The sequence below is a fragment of the Vipera berus genome (assembly GCF_964194415.1).
Source record: "Vipera berus genome assembly, chromosome: Z".
NCBI lineage: Eukaryota > Metazoa > Chordata > Lepidosauria > Squamata > Viperidae > Vipera > Vipera berus.
Window position 1 is genome coordinate 55,025,535 of NC_138205.1, and position 20,969 is coordinate 55,046,503.

General features: G+C 39.2%; 1 protein-coding gene across 2 annotated transcripts in view; it reads left to right on the forward strand.

The window, feature by feature from the left end:
- Positions 1 to 1,713: 1,713 nt before the first annotated feature.
- Positions 1,714 to 20,969, forward strand: part of FHOD3 (formin homology 2 domain containing 3) — a 370,562-nt gene continuing 351,306 nt past the window's right edge. For both annotated transcript variants that reach the window (XM_081344817.1, XM_081344818.1), the window contains exon 1: positions 1,714 to 2,197. In XM_081344817.1, the coding sequence (XP_081200943.1) occupies positions 2,000 to 2,197 (198 nt within the window). In that variant the 5' untranslated portion in view covers positions 1,714 to 1,999. The remainder of the gene's footprint in view (positions 2,198 to 20,969) is intronic.

Here is a 20,969-nt window from a genome sequence, read left to right on the forward strand (position 1 = left end):
TAATCTTATGCCAGTAAAAATGTGTCACCCATACTTATATGCCACAAAGGGGGGATTTGGGGAAGTCAGCCACCCCCCCAGAAAAGGAAATATTTTGGGGATATTAAAAAGGCAGAATATTATATTTTCCCAAAGGAAAGCAGGCCCAGATTTTCTTAATAGCCCCAAAAAGAAACTCAGCAGGTTAGGTCTGTAGAAAGGCAGATTTGATAATCCCATTCAGAAAGTCTGAGGTTCCATTCATGAGCAAATACTGCTTGCAGAAACCCATTCAACACAGGATCTTTCAAAATCCCTTGGAGCAAGGTTTGATAGCTAACAATAGCAGAGTGATAGGATTAGAACCAGCAACCATTCAACACAGGACATAGTCATCAGCCCCAGCCCCAGCCCCAGAGAAGCAGATGTGACATTTAGGACATAATATTAACCTACCACCATTAGAATATCAAAAGGGCACACTGAACCTCAGGTCAAAGTTCATGCCACAGGATCAGGAACAGCCTCAGACAGAAACAACTCCAAAAACAAAAGCCCAAGAAGGTTTAAAAACACATCATTTCCAGCACCATGTGGTCAGCTACCCCAGAAACATGCTGCTGTCACTGAAGATTCTGGCAACTCAATAAACAAGAACCTTCTTTCCTAAACCAGCTTCCATTTTGTTTATTCCCAGCTTGGACTAAACTCTGATGAACATTTTTCTTTCAACAATTTGGCACCAGGATGGGACTTCAAGCTAACCTCACCAATGGACTGGCACTGGATATTCTGGCATCTTGCCAGCAGCAGACCCCTTGTGTCTGTGGATGGGTTTCCCAGACCCTGCCCATTTGGAGTGAGAATAGTAAAGGGAGTTTTGAGTTTGAGCTTAAGAGCTACTTTAGAAGATGAGTACCTCTAAATTTTAACTTTTAAAGCCCAGGGGAGTGGGGGAAATGTGTACATGTCTGTATGTGTGAGTAAGAAGACCCTTTCCCAATCACAGTTGGATCTTGCTCTCTGGCTTTTCCTAACCACAGAAATGATCAGTTCAAGTGACAGACCCTGGAAAGCATGGGGGCCAGAGCACAGGACCTTTTGTTAGGGAAAAAGGATAGGCTGTGTGAAAATAAAATGGAAAAGTGAGTGAGAGAATTGGATTTGGCAAATTCCCACTCCTGAGTTGAGGAGGGAAAAAGAAATATGGGTTTAATGTATCCCAAAACTATTTATTGTAGTGTTCCATCTTTGCAAACCTGCCTTGCTTCTCTGTGAAATAATCCACCTATGAATTACATTGCTAAAACCAAACGGGGTTCTTTAAAATAAAATCTTGTTTTCAAAATAAAGGTTCAACCGCTATATGAACTTAGGCCCTTCCTGGGAAAGAAACAGCAGTGCCAAGTCGCCATTGTTGAATACATTCATTTGCACCCACTGGATGGCGCCAGCAATTGTTTCTCACAGGCAATACGAAGAAGGGAGGGGAGCAACTTTCCCAGCAGCAGCCGCTTTCATTTGCCTTTGCTTCCCACTTTGGTAGGGTGAGCTGCCGGCTGAGAATGAAGGAGGTACCGCCCCTGCCCCCACCACCATTGGTCGCCGCCGGGAACTTGTTCTAGCTCCGGCAGCCACTTTTCCTTTCTGCAGTAACTTTGCCTGGAAGATGCGCCAGCTCTAATGTTGCTCTCCTTGATGCGTGGCTAAAACTTTGGTGGATTCTTTTCGAATCTACCAGCCGAGTTATGGTCGGGAGATGATTGCTCTCTGCAAGACTCCTGGATTGCGTGCATATTGTTCTTTCTTTCTCTCTCCCTCGGCGCGGTTGGCGCCAGATCTTCTTAGCAGCGGGAAAAGACAAGCGCAAAGATTTCTGCCGCCCGCCCGATTACTGGGATATAACTTTGTGTGTGTGTTTTGCGAAAACAACGGGTCATTTTCGTTTGCTTGGTGGTGAACACAGAAGTCGGAGTTCTCGACCTTGTGTTTTGGTGCCTCTGTTTCCACGGCTATATATATGTCTGTTTTTTTGAATGGCTGCACGATGGCTACCGCAACGATGGTGTATAGGGTGCAGTTTCTGGACGACACCGATCCTTTCAATAGTACTAATTTTCCTGAGCCCACCCGGCCGCCCCTCTACTCCTTCAGGGAAGACATCCCCCTGGTTACTCAACTGGCCGGTGTCCACCGCCTGCTAAAAGCTCCGCAAAAGGTATGGAACTTGCTGGGAACGTTTAATTGGCCGGAATGGCCGTATTAGGTGAGGAAGGAATCAGAAACTTCGCGAGGGGGGGGATGCGTTCTGTTTGCATAGGCCGTTCAATTCTTGGATTCATATGATACCGTTGGTGTTTTTAACGGGAACATTTTTTAAAAAAACGTAAGCAACTTACGACATTTTTGTGCTGGAGAGCATGATGGACTTAATATATCCGTGATGTGACTGAAGCGCACCTTTTATTTCGTAATATTGAATGCCAGAGTTATTTAGTGAAATGAATCGGCAGTAGTTTGATGACAATATATCGTTCGCATCATGCATAATAAAGTTGGAATTTATTGTTCCAAGAATAGCTGATGGCCACATCCTAGAAGCTGTAAAGAGAAAATTAATATGCAGCAAAGCATATTAATTATGCTTTGCTGCATTAAAATAATTAAAAACTAATAAGAATTAAACTAAATTGGCTTGCCCCATTGATTTTAGAGAGGCTAAAACCTGACTTAAGTGGATCAAATGATTTCTGGAGCTTAAGTCTGTCAACAGCTATTTTGTATAAAATTTTCAGGTGCAGAGACAAGTACCTCTGTGAATGTTGCTTATGGACAAGTTGGGATAATTGTAGACAGTGTGACTGGATTCTTTTTTTTCTGTGATCTTTGCACAGGCATCTAATTTATCACTATGTTGAAAAAAGCTTTTTTCAGATTTTATCGATAACAGTATTACATGCCTGCTGTTATCCACTTTGGTTAATTGTTGTGTGATTTGAAAAGCAGATCTTACTTTCTTGTATTTCATTTTTTAAATAACCAAACATCCTGAAATTAAACCAGTAGGAGCAGTCAAAATAATTGAAATTATAATTCCTTGAATTCAAAGTGTAAGATGTATTGGAGATTGTAATTAATTTTCCAGAAAATTCCTGAACATAAAGGGAAAATCATCATCCCATATTGTGCCATGTTGCTCCAGTAGACTTATTAGGTAACTTTGTGATGTTCAGCCAGTAAATTATATGTTACTGAAATTGCAATAGCTCTGGAATATGCTAGGTTGGGGAACAGTGTCAATATATTTAATTCATAAAAGGATCTGTGCAAATTGGCCCTAACTGTACAGTCTGGGACAGTCCTTTGGAACTTTTTTTGTTGCATTTATAAGGCCTATGAAGAAAATAAGGTTTTATACAATACTATTCATTTATTTGTGGTTTGATTGTAATATATTGCTCGCTACTTAATGTAATTACCAGATGATGGAATAAATAAGAAAAGTATCTTAAGATTGTGACATCACCAATAAACAACACCAATGACCTGATAAAAATAGGTATTTCTTGGTGTTACTAATTAGGACACTGCTGAGAAGTCAAGAGTATGGCAGTCTTATTTGGTTCATATTTTACAAAATTGACAGATATTTACCACAATTAAATTATGCTAAATTAGGTTTTCTATCATTTTTGGTTGTGCAAGAAGGAAGGTCTAATTTTAAAATTCTCCTCCTACATATAAAAGGCTGGGACAATTATAAAAATAGTTCTCCACTTAGATATTTGAGATGGAAAGATTGTATCTCACGTTTCGATAGAGGTTTTTGCTAAGAACCTGGCATAAAAATAGTGCAACAGTATGCTGATACCAAATAAGGTGCAGATGGAAATACAACAGTGATCAGTTAATAACAGCAACTGCAATGTGAGGTAGTTTTTGATGGTGCCTGAAGACGTTAATAGGTATTTATAATCTTTCCAAAAATGCTTCTCATAATATAGATTGATCCAGTATCTAAGAAACCTACTCTCAATTTTTGTTTCCTTAAACAAAAAAATAATCCTTTTAAAAAAAATATATAAATTTTTAATTTTTTATAAATCTACATGCCTAGAACCTTGGACTACTTGCTCTTTTCTAGTACATTTTGAGTTTTTTCCTAATAAATTACCCTTGCATGGAATGAGCCCTCTGAATATTATCAAATAGTTGTTTCTTGCAACTGGATTTGACATCCATGTAAATGATGCATGTAAATGTTTCTATTAATCATTAATTTGCTCTGTTTTCTTAGGTCTCTTTAAAAATTGCTTTTCACTTGCACAGCAGCATTACAAGGTAAAGAATCCTATTTAGCTAGGATTTCTGAAATGACTGAAGTCTTAAAAACAAACTTAAGGGTAAAGTCATCCGTACACACACAGTTGTATTACTAACTTTTCAGAAAGTGAAGTAATGGTGGCAAGACAAATACAGTTCACCACTGCTGGATAAGTTGGGGAGGAGGAAAATATGTATAAACAAAGGTATTAAGTGATTGCATTTATGTGTCTTAAGCTTTCAATAAAAATAGAAGTCGAGTCTCCTATTCTTGGAATAATTGATATACTGGTAAAACTACAACATATATTAAATAAAAGAAAGCCATCTACAGTTTCCTATAAAAAAAATCTGCCACCCCTATTAAAATGCCAAGTTTCTGAGAGATAAAAAATCAACTCAAAATAAATCAGAATTTTTCTATCTTTAATATAACATATAAGCTGTATAACTCGATTGAAAAACAAACATTTTAGGAGGAAAAATAATAAACAGAACAATAACTTGATTGCATAAGTGCACACCCTTAAACTAATACTTCGTTGAAGCACCTTTTGACTTTATGACAGCATTTTTAGTCTTTTGGGATAAGAGCCTATCAGCATAGAATATCTTGCCTTGAGAATCTTTGTCTACTCTTCCTTTGCAGAGGCACTTCAAATCTGACAAATTGTGAGGGCACCTCCTGTGCCCTCTTCAGCTCACAATCAAACCACAGATTTTCAATTGGATTCTGGTTTGGGATCTGGCTGGGCCATTCTAAAACTTGATCTTCTGGGGAAACTATTCTTTTGTTGATTTGAAGGTTTGATTCAGATTGTGGTGTTATTGAAAGGTGAAATTCCTCTTCACCTTAAGCACTTTAGAAGGGGCTTGAAGATTTTATGCCCAAATTTATTTGGAACTGTTCCTACGGTAATTCCCTACACCTTGACTAAAGCCCCAATTCCAGCTGAAGAAAAATAGCTCAAGTATGGTGTTATTTTGCAATATACTGTTTGGAATTATGGCCAAAAGGTTCAACCTTGATCTCATCAGACTATAACACATTTTCCCACATGCTTTTGTCAGACTTGATGCAGGTTTTTGCAAAATGCAGCTGGGCTTGAATGTTTTTCTTAGTAAGTAAAAGCATCTTGCCATCTTACCCCACAGCTCAAACTTATGAAGAATATGGGAGATTGTCATTACATGTAGTACATAACCAGTACTTTCCAGGAATTCTGTAGCTCCTTTAATATTGCTGTAGGTCTCTTGGCAGTCCTTGGACCACGTTTCTTCTTATTTTTCCATCAATTTTGGAGGGACATACAGTTCTTGGTAATGTGCATATTTTCTCCAGTTGTTGAGGGAATGGGACAACTCGCCACAGCCAACTCACCACGGCCAAGTTGCTACAGGACAACTCGCCATGTAGCCAACTTGCCATGGGACAACTCACTGCGGAACAATTTAACAGTCCTATTTAATTATTTAAAATAAATTAAAAATTATTTTAATTTTTGTCAGTTACATTTCATTATGTCCCTCCTTTTGCATCCTTTCTTTAATGGTTCTATTCCACCATTTCTTTGTTATTAGTGTAACTTTTGTCATAGACCCACTTGTTGATGTCTGTCTTAACTGTTCCATGGTATATCCAGAGCCTTGAAAAGTTTTTTATACCCTTCTCCTCAGTAATACCTTCCAACAATGAGATAGATTCCTTTGAAGCTTTATAAACCCTTTGCAAACCATAGCTTTTGCTGTAAGAGGCAACTGAGTAAATGTTAGAAAACTTACCAGCATAGTGAACTTAATATGGCTTGATCAGAGTCACTTAATTGATGGAAGGTGGGTACTAATTACTAGTTAATATGAGTTTGAATGTGATTGGTTAATTCTGAACACAGCCATATCCCTATTTATAAAGATGGTGTGCACATTTCTGCAATCATGTTATTGTACGTTCTTATTGCTATTTTACCCCCTAAAAGATTTCAATTTGTTTTTCAATTGAATTGTAAAGCTTATATGTTACATTAAAGGTGGAAAGAATTTTGAAGTGATTTATCTTGATCGGATTTTTTTTTACGTCTCAGAAACCTGGCATTTTAACAGAGGTGTGTAGACTTTATATCCATTGTATAACCTTAGTAGAAACTGCTTTTTTTCTTTTTCTATTGAAAAAAATCCAGTCAGATTCTTCCCTTTGCATTATGGTCTATAAAAATGTACTATAACTCTTAGATAGGGATGGGAAAAGAAAATAAGGAAACTAAGGTGCTGCTAATTCTTAGTGTTTTGGGTGTTTGCCTATAAAATCATTGAGTAAATTGAGACATTTCCTTCATATACTCTGCTAATTTTGCAATTTTGTATAGAAAACTATAATCTTGATTATTTGCTAATTCTTTTTTAGTAAACAATATAATTTCAGTGCTAGGCTACTGAATCTCTGGTACATTATACGTTAGTTACATTGAAAAGAAAGTAAAAATATAACCATTTCAACAATTTTTATTAATTTAACATAGACTTATTCCTAGAAAACATAAGGTCAAGAAAAGAATAATAACCAGTATTTTTGGAAAGCCTATTAATCTGAGTACATTTGATTTTCTCCAACAACCATTTAATTTAACTTACAGAAGGAAATTAATTGTGAAAACAATATTAATTATGGAAACATTTCCTTTTAAAGATTTGGAAGGAAAGGAAATTATAATAATAAACCATAGGATTCTCATTCTATCTTAGTTAGAAGCTTTCTACTTCTAAGAAGATTTTGTCATCAACAGGGTATGTTCTACTAGATTAGAACTATTTGCACAAATTCTCCAAAAGATGAGTTTGTTTTTCAACTAAAACTTTACATATAATACTGTGAGTATTAATATTCTGGGAATCCTTCACACAGAAATTGGCCATTTACACCAAAAAGACAATGCTTTCAGGAGCCAATGATATTTAAAAAAAATAGAATGATATACAGAAACCATTCCTAGTGGAGCAAGGAATATAAGGTGTTAGATACCTGAATATGAAGAAATTAAACATATGAATATCTTCCAATTACTCTTTTTGGTTTTTCTTAAATAAGCAAAAATTAGTCAGACTATATCATTGGATAGGATAGAACTCTGTTATGGTACTAATAATAGTGGGGTATTGTTTTGGAAACATTTATAAATCTTGGTAAATTTGAAAATATAACTCATAACTTTAAACTTTTATTGAATATGATTTATAATTATTATTAAAATACAATTCTGAAACTTGAACAGGTCAAGATTATACACGCCGTACTCAGTATGTGGTCCTAATGGAACTGCATCTACATGTAGGGAGGTGGGTAGTGGGGTGCCCCAGGGCTCTATTCTGGGCCCAGTGCTCTTCAGCATCTTCATCAATGATTTGGATGATGGGATAGATGGGGAACTCATCAAATTTGCAGACGACACCAAGCTGGCAGGAATAGCCAACAAGCTAGAAGATAGGCTTAAGATACAGAAGGATCTCGACAGACTTGGGTGCTATCTAACAAAATGAAATTCAATGGTGAAAAAAGTAAGGTTCTACATTTAGGCAAAAAAATTCAAAAGCACAGTATAATATAGGTGGTACCTTACTCAATAGTAGTAACTGACAGGGATCTCGGAATCCTAGTGGACAATCACTTAAAGATGAGCCAGCAGTGTGCTGCAGCTACCAAAAAAGCCAATACAGTGCTAGGCTGCATGAACAGAGGGATAGAATCAAGATCACGTGAAATCTTAATAAAACTTTACAATGGCTTGGTAAGGCCACACTTGGAATACTGCATCCAGTTTTGGTCACCACGATGTAAAAAAGATGTTGAGACTCTAGAAAGAGTACAGAGAAGAGCAATAAAGATGACCAGGGAACTGGAGGCTAAAACATATAAGGAACGGTTGCTGGAATTGGGTATGTCTAATTTAATGAAGAGAAGGATGAGTGGGGGACATGATAGCAGTGTTCCAATATCTCAGGGGCTGCCACAAAGAAGAGGGAATCAAGCTATTCGCCAAAGCATCTGAGGGCAGGACAAAGAAGCAACGGATGGAAACTAACCAAAGAGAGAAGCAACCTAGAACTAAGGAGAAATTTCCTGACTGTTAGAACAATTAATCAGTGGAACAACCTGCCTCCAGAAGTTATGAATGCTTCAACACTGGAAGTTTTTAAGAAAAGACTGGACTAGACAGTCATGTCCACTATGCCATGTCTGAAATGACATAGTGTTTCCTGCCTGAGCAGAGAGTTGGACTAGGTCCCTTCCAATTATTGTTGTTATTAAATTGGCCATGGTGAATTGTCCCATTCCTTCTGCAAAGGCTCCTCTAGACAGGTTGTTACCTGGCCCCCTTGTGAATTCAGGAGGACCTCAAAACTGCAGAAAGTGCCACTTCATCCAGAGTCAAATATGAAGAATACTGATAAATATGAAGAGACTGGACAGCCATTTGTCTGAAATTGTATAAGGTTTCCTGCCTGAGCAGGAGGTTGGAATATATATATATATATATATATATATATATATAAGCTCCAATTATAAGCCACTATGGACATGGTGGCTCAGTGGGTTAGGACGCTGAGCTTGTCGATCAGATGGTCGGCAGTTTGGCGGGTCAAATCCCGATTGCTGCGTAACAGAGTGAGCGCCTGTTACTCGTCCAACTTTCTGCCAACCTAGCAGTTCGAAAGCACGTAAAAATGCAAGTAGAAAAATAGGGACCACTATGGTGGGAAGGTAACAGCGTTCCGTGCGCCTTTGGCATCTAGTCATGCCGGCCACATGACCACGGAGATGTCCTCGGTCAAGCGCTGGCTCTTCGGCTTTGAAACAGATGAGCACCGGCCCCTAGAGTCAGAAACGACTAGCACGCATGTGCGGGGGAACCTTTACCTTTACCTATGGAGTAAGGAGAACCATTTTAACATAGTGCTTTCCACTCCCAAGGCTGTTCCAGAAGGATACTTTGGTCAATTGTATTGAAAGCTACTGAGAGGTCTAGGAGGACCAGAATGTTGTACCACTTCCAACCTGGGCTCTCTAAAGTTCACTGACATGTATGACCAATGCCACTTCAGTGTTGTGCACTGGACTGAACCCAGACTGAAATGATCCAGAAAATATCCATGGTGTTTTGTAGCTGTGTTCTTTTCTCTTTTCCTTTCCTTTCCTCTCCTCCCCTCCCCTATTATCTATCAAATCATCATCATAATCATTTTAGCCATTGTCTAGCTATTGCAGGATGAAAGCCACTTCTGCATGTTTCCAACCAGTATGGTGCTGAGCTTTCTTTTGCCAGTTGGGCCCGTAATGCTCGCTGATCCATCTTGTTGATCCGTCTTGTGGATTTTGTGGATGCTTTTTATCAGGTGAGATCCATTCTATGACTCCCTTGGTCCACCTGCCATCAGTTCCTCTTGCTATGTGATCAGCCCATTTCCATTTCAGTTCTTTTACTCTCTTGATGATATTGTATACTTTTGTTTGTTCTCTAATCCATGGGCAGGTCTTTCTATCTTGTCTTGTAAAACTATGTATATGCATGTGCATTAGAATGCAATTTGTAAATGCAAAGATCCTATGTTAGTTATCTTTCAGTGATTTGATTGATTTACTGAAGTTTGGTAGGTATGTGACTAGGCATGATCTTCTCTGTCCTGCTGGGATGAATTTCAAGGCACATATCTTTAAAAAATGTTCTTTGCATTTTAAAATATATCATAAAAATCAAGACATATCAACAAGCAAAAAACCTCAGCAAATAAACAGAAATTTGCTAAAAGACATGTTACATTGGTTGTTTTGCTGAGCTTTGGCTGGGGTATGTGCAGTTTAGGTATACTTTTGTGACTTGCTGAACTTTTGAAGTATATTTAAATGCAGGTTTTCCTGGTTTGATGAGCCTGGCTATTGCAAATGCAGTAACAATGGGCACTGGGGGTTGTATCTTTAGTTTTTGTTGTTATTGTTACTGATGAATTAGGCAGTAGAAGGACTTTTAAAATGTTTTCCCAGAGCAGCAAAAGAGTCACATTTTGCTAAATGTCTGTAGAGATTCTCAGTTATCCAGGTCATTGTTATCTCAACGGTGTTTTTTTATCTCAACGGTGTTTTTTTTTCTTCAAAGGGCAATTGGACTGTTTTTTTTCCCTTGAAGAAGAAGAAAATGTTTTGCTGTTCATCCAAGAAGCTTCATCAGTTCTGATGACGGGGGTGGTGGGTAGTGGATGGAAGAATAGATACTGAGAATTGAGACTGGATGATGAGGGGGATTAAAAGATTCTGATAGGATAGTGGGAGGGGATGTAAGGATTATATTCCTTTATAATCATCTGGTCTGAGAGTTGTTGAGGCCACTTGGGGGGGTTTATCTGTGCCCTCAGGGTCACCTGAATTAAGGTGCAATTGGTTGTGAAATCTCCTTGGAACTGTTGAAAGGGCTGTGTTGTAAACTGGAGATAAGTGGTGTCTTATTCCTCCCCCTCTTTTGAGGGAGGAGTGTTCAATTCTTCAATCAAATCAGAATAGAGCTACTCAAGAAGGAGACACAATACCATTTCAGAGAAACTACTCAAATTCTTTTATTTAATTAAAACAATAACATATTACATATTCTTGTATTTGCTTAAACATCAATGTTTAGTAATTGAAGTGCATAAACAAAATATATTTGAAAAAACAAACAAAAGAATTTAAACAATATATCAGCTGGGTCCACATAAAAAAACCCCTGTCAAACAGGGTCTTCTGCATCTTACTTATTTTCATCTTCGTTCTCTTTTTTGTTCATGATCTGGAAAAGAAAAACTTTCCTGCTTTATCAGGCCCCAGACGATTTCTCAATTTAAAGTGAACAAGTCCAAAGGAAGAGAATATTCTTTCAATGCCAGCAGAAGAGGCCACTGTGGTTAAAAGTGAAATCATTACTTCAATACTTTCTGAATCCAAGTGCTTAAGTGACTTCCACTAGTTTACTGGTGAAACTTTCTTTAAAACCTCATCAGCAAACATACATTTCCTGAATGGTTACCCCTTAGCTCTGAAGCTCATTATAGTTGGCACTAGAGATGGATGATTGCTGGATACCAATGTGATGGCTAACTCCTTTTCTTCAGTACTTAAGGTTTGACCTTGGTACTGGATATTGACAATGTTTGTGAGAAAATGAGCTAGAGACAATGCTTGCCCATTCCCTATTTTAAATCTTGTAATTTCTGCTTGTCAGTGTGTAGTTCTGTTTTTAAGTGCTCGCTCGGTTCTTTCCAAATTTCAACAGCATCAGCAATAAAACAACTATTTTTCTGGTTTTTGTTTAAAGCTTCAGAAATGGGTTTCAGGATGCTTAGCATATGTTCAACATTTCTCTTAAGCACAATGTTGACAATTTTGGCTGTGATAGTGCCATCTATTTTTTCTCAATTTTGCTCACAAATGGTCATCAGAATAGGCCAGTTTTTTATATATTGTTCAAAACAGTCCATTACAGAGTTCCATCTAATGTCTTGTGGGAGCGTTAGCTTAGTTTCACCCATTATTTTCAGAGCTGATGCTGCAAAATGATTGTTATGGAAGTATTTAGCAATTTCAACATTACTCTTTATTCCTGGGACACAGAAATCTTTGGCTAGGAGGTGCATCAAATGAGCACTACAACCATGTTATTAGCTTGGTAGTTTCTTCATGTTGCTCTAAATTGCTTCTCATTTTGGACACATTTGCAGCATTGTCTGTGATCAAAATGCGTACCTAACATTTGAATTTTTTTTCACATGTTATTTTATTTATTTATTTATTTATTTTATTGGATTTGTATACCGCCCTATTCCCGTAGGACTCAGGGCAGTTTACAGGGCAGTTAAAACCATGAATACAAAAAATACAAAAAATTAAAAACAATTAAAACAAATTCAAGCCCCAAGAGTAAATCTAAAACCCAGTTAAATTAACAACCCCACAGTCTGGACCAAACAGATCGAAGAGCCAAGTTTTCAGGTCCCGGTGAAATGAGCGAAGGTCGGGGGCAGTCCTATGTTCTGTGGGTAGTTGGTTCCATAGGGCAGGCGAACCCATAGAGAATGCCCTTCCCCTGGGAATAACCCGCTGGCATTCATTAACCGGTGGTACCCTGAGAAGGCCCTCCCTGTGGGGGCACACAGGACGATGGGAAGATGATGCCGGCAGCAGGTGTTCCCTTAGATAGTCCGGACCCAAGCCATTTAGGGCTTTATAGGTCATTACCAGCACCTTGAATCTCACCCGGAGGGCAACCGGAAGCCAATGTAGCTCACGGAGAAGAGGTGTTACACGGGAGTATCGGGAAGCTCCCATCAAAACCTGTGCGGCTGAATTCTGCACCAGTTGAAGCCTTCGGGTGCTCCTCAAGGGCAGCCCCATGTAGAGGGCATTGCAGTAGTCTAACTGGGAGGTCACGAGTTCATGAGTGACTGTACATAGAGCATCTCGGTCCAGATAGGGACACAACTGGCGCACCAGGCGAATCTGGGCAAAAGCCCCCCTGGTCACGGCTCCTATATGATCTTCCAAACTGAACCGTGAATCCAGGAGGACGCCCAAGTTGCAAGCCCTATCAATGGGGGGGGGTAATACCGTATTTTCCGGCGTATAAGATGACTTTTGAACCCCTGAAAATCTTCTCAAAAGTTGGGGTCGTCTTATACGCCCAGTCGCCTTATATGCCGGAAAATCAGTGGGTGGCATCTGGTGGGAGCTGGCAGGACTTCCCTGCCGGCTCGCTCTTCCCTCTTGAGGCAGCAGCTGCCTCAAGAGGGAAGAGCGTCGGACGGGAGCCGGCAGGGAAGTCCTGCTCCCATCCGACGCTGCGCTTCCGCCAGGCGGTGCTGGCTGAGACGAGCCAGCAGGCAGCCGCCGTGAGCGGGGCGCTGAGGGGCAGCAGCCCCACGCGCAGCAGCAGCCGCCGGCTCAGCAACAGGTCTGAGCGCAGGAGCCGCACCGCCAGGCTGCCCAGGAAAAGCAGCCACACCGAGAGGCTGCACGCCCAGTCCAGCTCCATGAGGGGCAGGGCGGGAAGCCGGTCGGGAAGAGGGACCGGGAGCCCAGGCCAAGCGCGCCTCGGCCGACGGTGAGAGGGAAGCGGCACATTAAAAAGAGGCTGCGGGCGGAGCTGCCCCGCCCTGCGCCGAATGGGAGAAGTTCAAGGGCTGGGGGGGGGAAAGCAGGAGGGGTGCCGGCCATGGCGGGTGGCGGCTGCCCTCCGGCGCTGCCTGCCGCCCGGGAAACGCTGCGTCTCGGGGGCCAGCAGAAGCGCGGGAGCAGTGGGAGGGCCGGCGGGGCCAGTCGGGCCTTTGCCTCCTCTGCGACGGACAGGGAGGGCAGGGCATGTAAGTATTTTCCGGCATATAAGACAAAAAACCTTGAAAAACTTCTTAAAAGTAGGGGGTCGTCTTATACGCCGGGTCGTCTTATACGCCGGAAAATACGGTACCTCATCCCCTATTGTTAATGATGGAGAAGGCTGGTCAGCCCGAGATGCCGGTATGAACAGCCACTCAGTCTTGTCAGGATTGAGGCGAAGCCTGTTTCTCCCCATCCAAACCCGGACCGCCTCCAGGCAACGGGACATCACAGTGAGGGCATCACTGGGTTGGGTCGGGTGGAAAGAAAAAGTTGGGTATCATCAGCATACTGGTGATACCCCACCCTGAAACCACGAATGAGCTCACCCAGCGGCTTCATGTAGATGTTGAACAGGAGGGGAGAGAGGACCGACCCCTGAGGGACTCCACAAACGAGAGATCTCGGGGTGGACCTCTGTCCTCCCGTCAACACCAACTGCGAGCGGCCCAGGACGTAGGAGGAGAACCAATGTAAAACAGTGCCTCCCACTCCCAGCCCCCTGAGACGCTGCAGTAGGATTCCATTAGACCTGCTGAAAGGTCTAATAGGAGTAGGACAGGGGAACAACCCCTGTCCCGAGCCCACCAGAGATCATTCACCAGTGCGACCAATGCCGTCTCTGTGCTATGCCCAGGTCTGAAACCCAATTGGTACGGGTCGAGATAATCAGTTTCCTCCAGGAACAGAGGGAGCTGATGCGCTACCACACTCTCAACAACCTTCACCAAAAAGCGAAGGTTGGAGACAGGATGATAGTTATTCAAAATCGCTGAGTCCAGGGTGGGCTTCTTGAGGAGGGGCCTCACCACTGCCTCTTTCAAGGCAGAAGGGAAAACACCCTTGCTCAAAGAAGCAGTTATTACTGCCTGGAACCAGCCTCATGTCTTCTCCTGGGCTGCATAAACCAGCCAGGAGGGGCACGAGTCCAATAAACAGGTGGTAGAGCTCAGTCTCCTCATGATCCTGTCTACCTCATCGGGGGTCATAGGATCAAACTCAGTCCAGATAACACTTTCAAGACCACTCAAATCCTCCCTGTCAGATTCTGTCCAGTCAGAGTCCAAGCTGGCCCGAATCTGAGCAATTTTATCCGCAAGATGACGACTGAACTCCTCGGCCTGTCCCTGCAAGGGATCCTCCCTCTCCTCCCAATGAAGGAGGGAGCGAGTAATCCGAAACAGGGCGGCTGGGCGATTATCTGCGGATTATCTGTTATGATAACTTTTGCTGCTACTTCTTCCAAGTATGCTGCTGTGAGTGCATTTCCTGAAGTATTGTTATACAAGTACATACAATAGGATGATTGTGGACATTACTCCACCCATCAAGACTTAGGTTAACAATTTTACCTTCCAGACTTGTTGCACATTGCATAATTTTCATCATATACTTTATCCAGCAGTTTCCCTGCAACATCTAATCTACTTGGTAGACTGTACCCTAGTCTCAGTGATTGAATCATATTAACAAAGTGTGGGTTTTCATGCAGAAAGAAGAGTTTGGTTTTTTTATTGCAAAGTTTTATAAAAGTTACAATATTATCCCATCCCAACCCACCCCTATACCCCCTCCCCCTCCCCCACTTCCCAAAGCTGATTACAGGGTTACAAATATATAATAATCATAATCTGACTAACATTAACCAACTATATAAATAACCAAATACATAATGCACTTTAACCCACCTATAACATAATTACAAACAATCTTAAAGTATCCAACTTATACTAATACAATAATAATACCGTATAATTAAAACTAATAATAAAAAAGAAAAAAGAAAAAATTCCAGTATAATAAATTATAACAATCTAAAATTTACCCATAAGCTAAATGGAACTTTTTAGTCCCATATTTTTTCTGAATATAATCTATCCATCTTCTCCAAACCGAAATGTATCTTTCTTGTGAATGATCCTTCAAATAAGCAGAAATCTTAGACATTTCTGCTAAATTTGACACTTTAAGCGTCCATTCTTCTATAGTAGGCAAGCAATCCTTCTTCCAATATTGCCCTACCAATAACCTTGCAGCTGTTATCAAATTCAACATCAAGTTAATTTCTTTAGTATCACAATCTGTAATAACACCCAATAAAAATAATTGCGGGGTAAACTTTATCTTTCTCTTAAAAATCTTTTGAATGTTCCACCAAATTTTAATCCAAAAAGCTTTTATATTTCTACAAGTCCACCAAATATGAAAATAAGTAGCGTCCAAACTACCACATCTCCAACATTTGGGCTGTAAATTGGAATACATACAAGACAGCTTTTTAGGATCCAAATGCCATCTATAAAACATTTTTTAAAAATTTTCTCTTAAATTTTGGGCTTGAGTAAATTTTACATTTCTAACCCAAATTACCTCCCATACATCCAATGGGATCTGTTCTTGAATATTTTGAGCCCACTTTACCATGCAGTCTCTCACTAATTCCATTTCTGAATCCAATTCTATTAAAGCATTATAAATTCTCTTTATATGTGCTCGAGTTTGATCTTTAATCTGTTTTACCAAATTTTCATCCATCAGTCTCAAACCAACCTTCTGATCTAACTTCCACCTAGCTTGCAGTTGAGTATACTGGAACCAAGACTGTACGATATTTTCTTGTTTTAACTCAGCTAACGACCTTAATTGCCAATCGTTCCCTACCAATCTAAGTAATTGCTTATAAGAAATAATATCCAAGTTCACACCCATAGATACCCCCTCTATTGCATGTCCAGGAATCCCCCAAATTGGTATTTTATAATTCAACTTATAATAATACTTTTTCCAAACACGCAATAAAGCACTTCTTAAAATATGAGATTTAAAAGCCTTATCAACTTTTTTATCATAAATCAAATATGCATGCCACCCATATAATGTCCCATCCCTCAAGATGAAGTATACTTTTATTTGTTAAATTAAGCCAATCACTAACCAGTGTTAAAACCACCACATCATAATATAATTTCAAATTAGGCACCTTAAGTCCTCCTCTTTCCCGAGCATCTTGTAAAATCTTAAGTTTAACTCTCGGTTTTTTCCCCGCCCAAATAAATTTATTAATACCCTTCTGCCAATCATCCAAATTAGCATTCTTTTTCAAAATAGGTATCATTTGAAACAAAAAGAGAAACTTTAGTAAAACATTCATTTTAACAGCTGCAATTTTCCCCAACAAAGATAATTGTAATTTTTTCCAATTATTTAAATCCTTTTGTACTTTTAACCATAACATCTCATAATTATTCTTATATAATTTCACATGAGAAGCTGTAATATATACTCCCAAATATTTAACATTTTTCACTATTTTATAACCTGTCAATTTTACTAACATTTCCTTTTCATTCATGGTCATATTTTTAGATAATATTTTAGTATTATTATTTACCTTAAAACCAGAAACTTTCCCATATTGAATTATAATTTCCATCAAATCTATAACCAATTGAATCAGTTGAGATAATGTAACAACCAAGTCATCCGCAAATGCTGTTAACCTATAATCATTCTGCTTTATTTTTATTCCCTTTATTTTAGTTGATTCCTGAATTTTAATCAATAAAATCTCCAGTGTTAAAACAAACAGTAATGGTGACAGGGGACACCCCTGTCTTGTACCTTTTTCAATTTTAAATGCATCTGTTAGTCCCCCATTAATTATAATTTGCGCCGATTTTTGTTGATATATAGCCTTAATAGATTGCAAAAATTTATCCCCAAAATTCATCTTATCCACAACTTTCAATAGAAATTGCCAATTCAACTGATCAAAAGCTTTTCCAGCATCCAAAAATATCAATGCCGCAGGGACTTGGTTGTTCTTATCCAAATACTCAATTAAGTTAACTATTTGTCTTACATTATATTTCATATATCTTCCAGTTATAAATCCAGACTGATCAGTATGAACCATTTGTTTCAAGACTTGCATTAATCTATTTGCCAATATTTTTGCAAAAATCTTATAGTCTGTGTTTAAAAGCGATATAGGTCTCTAATTCTTAGGCTGAGTAAGGTCTTGTTCCTCCTTTGGGATCAACGATATAAAAGCCCTTCTCCAGGACGGAGGCACTTCCCCTCCAGCCTGGATATTATTAAATAATTCCTTTAAAGGTTCTACCATCTCTGCAAGTAAGGTTTTATAATAAATTGCTGATAAGCCATCTGTACCAGGAGCCTTACCCACTTTTAACTGTTTAATTACTAATATAATTTCCTCAGAAGTAATTAAACGATTCATCCCTTCACGTTGTTCATATGAAAGCATAGGAATATGCGCTTCCTGTAAATATTTATCTATATCTAAAGCTTGTATATTCTCGCTAGCATATAACTTTACATAAAAATCCAAAAAACCCTTTTTAATCAAATTTTGTTGGTATGTTTCTTTACCCTTATATTCTATTTTCTCTATAGTACGTAACTTCTGTTTTTTCCTTAATTGATAAGCTAGCCACCTACCAGGCTTATTTGCATTACAAAAAGTATTATGTTTCGCATATCGCAAATTAGTTGCAACCTGATCCGCCATTAACATATTAAATTGCTCTTTCAACAAATTTATTGAAATCCTTAGTCTCTTGTCTGATGGATTCAAAATAAAAGCTTTCTCCTTCAATTTAATCTCTTCTTCCAATTCTTTACGTTTTTGCATCTGCCTACGCCTATGACCATTATTCATGTCAATCAAAATCCCCCTCATATAAGCTTTACTAGCATCCCAAACCATTTCAATCGGTGTTCCTTTATGCATGTTCAAAACAAAAAACTCTTTCAAATAATCTTTATATTTCTCTGAAAGTACATCATATCTAAATAAATTTTCATTCAATCTCCAAGATCTTCTGATCCCATCTTCCCTAAGTAGCTCCATCCATACAGGACTATGATCTGACAATGTTCTAGGAAAAATCTTGACATTCTTGACCCTGGAAATAAGATCACCAGTAATTAAAAAAAATCACTTCTGGAAAACAATTGATGCCTGTCCGAGAAAAAAGTAAAATCTCTGTCCTCCAAGTTTTGCTCCCGCCAAATATCTCTTAATTCCAAGTCATCTTTCAAAAAAAACAAAAAAAAAAAACTTTGGGCAATCTAGAATATTTAGGAGAGTTTTTAGAAGATCCCTTCTTGTCCTTGCTTGAATCCAAAACACCGTTCCAATCACCCATCAAAATAACAGATTTATAATCCAATTGAGTTAATTTATCATGTAAAAACTTATAAAACTTTCTTTGCTGTTGATTAGGAGCATATAATCCAATAATAAGAATTTTCTTGCCTTGTAACAATAATTCAATAATAACATCTTCCCTGTGGATCAGACTCCATTAATGTAGCAGATAAGTCTCTTCTTAGATAAATAACCACCCCACTCTTTTTATCTGGAGCAGATGCTATAAAGTGTAATCCCAACTGGGAATTAATCAAGTACTTTTGATCTTTTGCACAAATATGAGTTTCTTGTAAACAAACAATATCATTTTTATGTTGCTTCAGGTAGTGAAATACTTTTCTTTTTTGTGGTGAATTTAAGCTATTAACATTCCACATCAGAAACTTTATCGCCATTCTTTGCGACCTGGAGCCTCTGGAACACCGCCTGAAGATCCGCAGTTGGTCTCTTCGGTCGCGCCCCTCCCACCGCCTCCGTAGTAACAGGGCCTTGTATCATAGGCCCAGAATCCATCTTCTGTTTCAATTGCTCCTTTTCTTTACGTTTATGTGCAGCACGCGTCATTCTCTGTTCTTTTGGATCACCCTTTAACAGCAAATTCTGTTCAGTAGATTCAGCCAATTGTGCCTCTCCAACAAACTGTGATGTTGCCCCTTCAACTTGTTGTTTATCTTCCAAACTCTCTTCTGTTCTCTTAAGTAGTGGAGATGGTGGTGAACCTGCTTTCAGGACATAAGTATAAAAATCTTTTGCCTTTGCAATCGTATTAAGTCTATATTGTGTCCCTGCATAGTTTACCACTATTCCAATAGGTATCTCCCATCTGAACTGAATCTGTCGGTTTTTAAGCTCATCAGACAAAAAACCAAAATCCTTCCTTTTTCTCAACATTTTAGGAGGTATTTCTTTCAAAATTATAATATCTTGACCTGCAATTTGAAATCTCTGTTGGTAGAAGGCCTGGATGGTTGCATTTCGAAGTGACCTCTTAGAAAAATAAATCACCACATCTCTAGGTAAATTTTTCTGCCTCGCAATCCAGGAATTGACCCTGAAAATTTTATCCACCTCCCTTGATAACTCCTTAGGATCCCATCCCAAGATGGGAGCTATAACTTTAATCACCTCCTCTTGTAAATCCTCTTGAGGGTTTTCTTTCAATCCCCTTATTCTCAGAGCAAATTCCATGTCTCTATATTGTGAAATAATCACCTCATCCTCAGTTTTATCAATTTTATTTTCTGCATTAGCAATTCTATTTTCTAGTTTTTCACTATTTTCCACAACCTCATCCACACGATCATCTAAACGTTCCATATGTGCAGCCAGCCCTTGAAGTGCAAGCAAAATGTCTTCTCTCATCTCTCTATTTTTACACTCAAGAAGATCAGCCACGTCTTCCTTTATTTGTTGAGCCGTTTGTTGTGCTTGAAGCTTCAAAGCATCCTGCAGGTCTTTTAAGTGTAAATGCTGGTGGTGGAGGAGAGGGTGGAGGGGATCTGGGCTTTGAAGTGGATTGCGTTGCAGGCTGTGTTACGGGAGAGGAAATTAAGCTTTTAGAAACAACAGGAATTGCCTGCTGTCTTGAAGCCATTTTCCAACTTGCTACAATTCACTTTCTCTTATCACTTTCACTTTCCCTCTGCATTTCAGGATAAAAATAAAATCCAAAAAAAAAGAAAAAAAAAGAAAAAAGAGGAACCTTTAAATTCTTTTTAAAAAAACTCTAAAATCCAATGTGTTGTTTAGACTTTAACAGAATCTTCACACTTTATTCTTAAAAAAAACATTTCGGCACCATCTTTTCTCTTTCAAAGTCAAATTAGTGTATGGGGAAGATTAAAGCACCCCAAGTTAAAGTTTTAAATACTTGCAAATTTACTCCTCCTGGTCAGCTCTTTCTGCTTTAAGATCAATCATAAATCACTATAATCCGCAGATGTGGATGCAGCGTCTGGCTTCGCCCCTGCTTCGGAGCAAAGGCGTCCTGGATTCGGAGAAAGCCTTGGGCTCCGTGGGAGCTCTCACCCTCCGACCCCCAGATATTTCTGGGAGGTCTTGGAGAGCTCTACCACTACCCGAGGAGAGCTCACCTCCCCC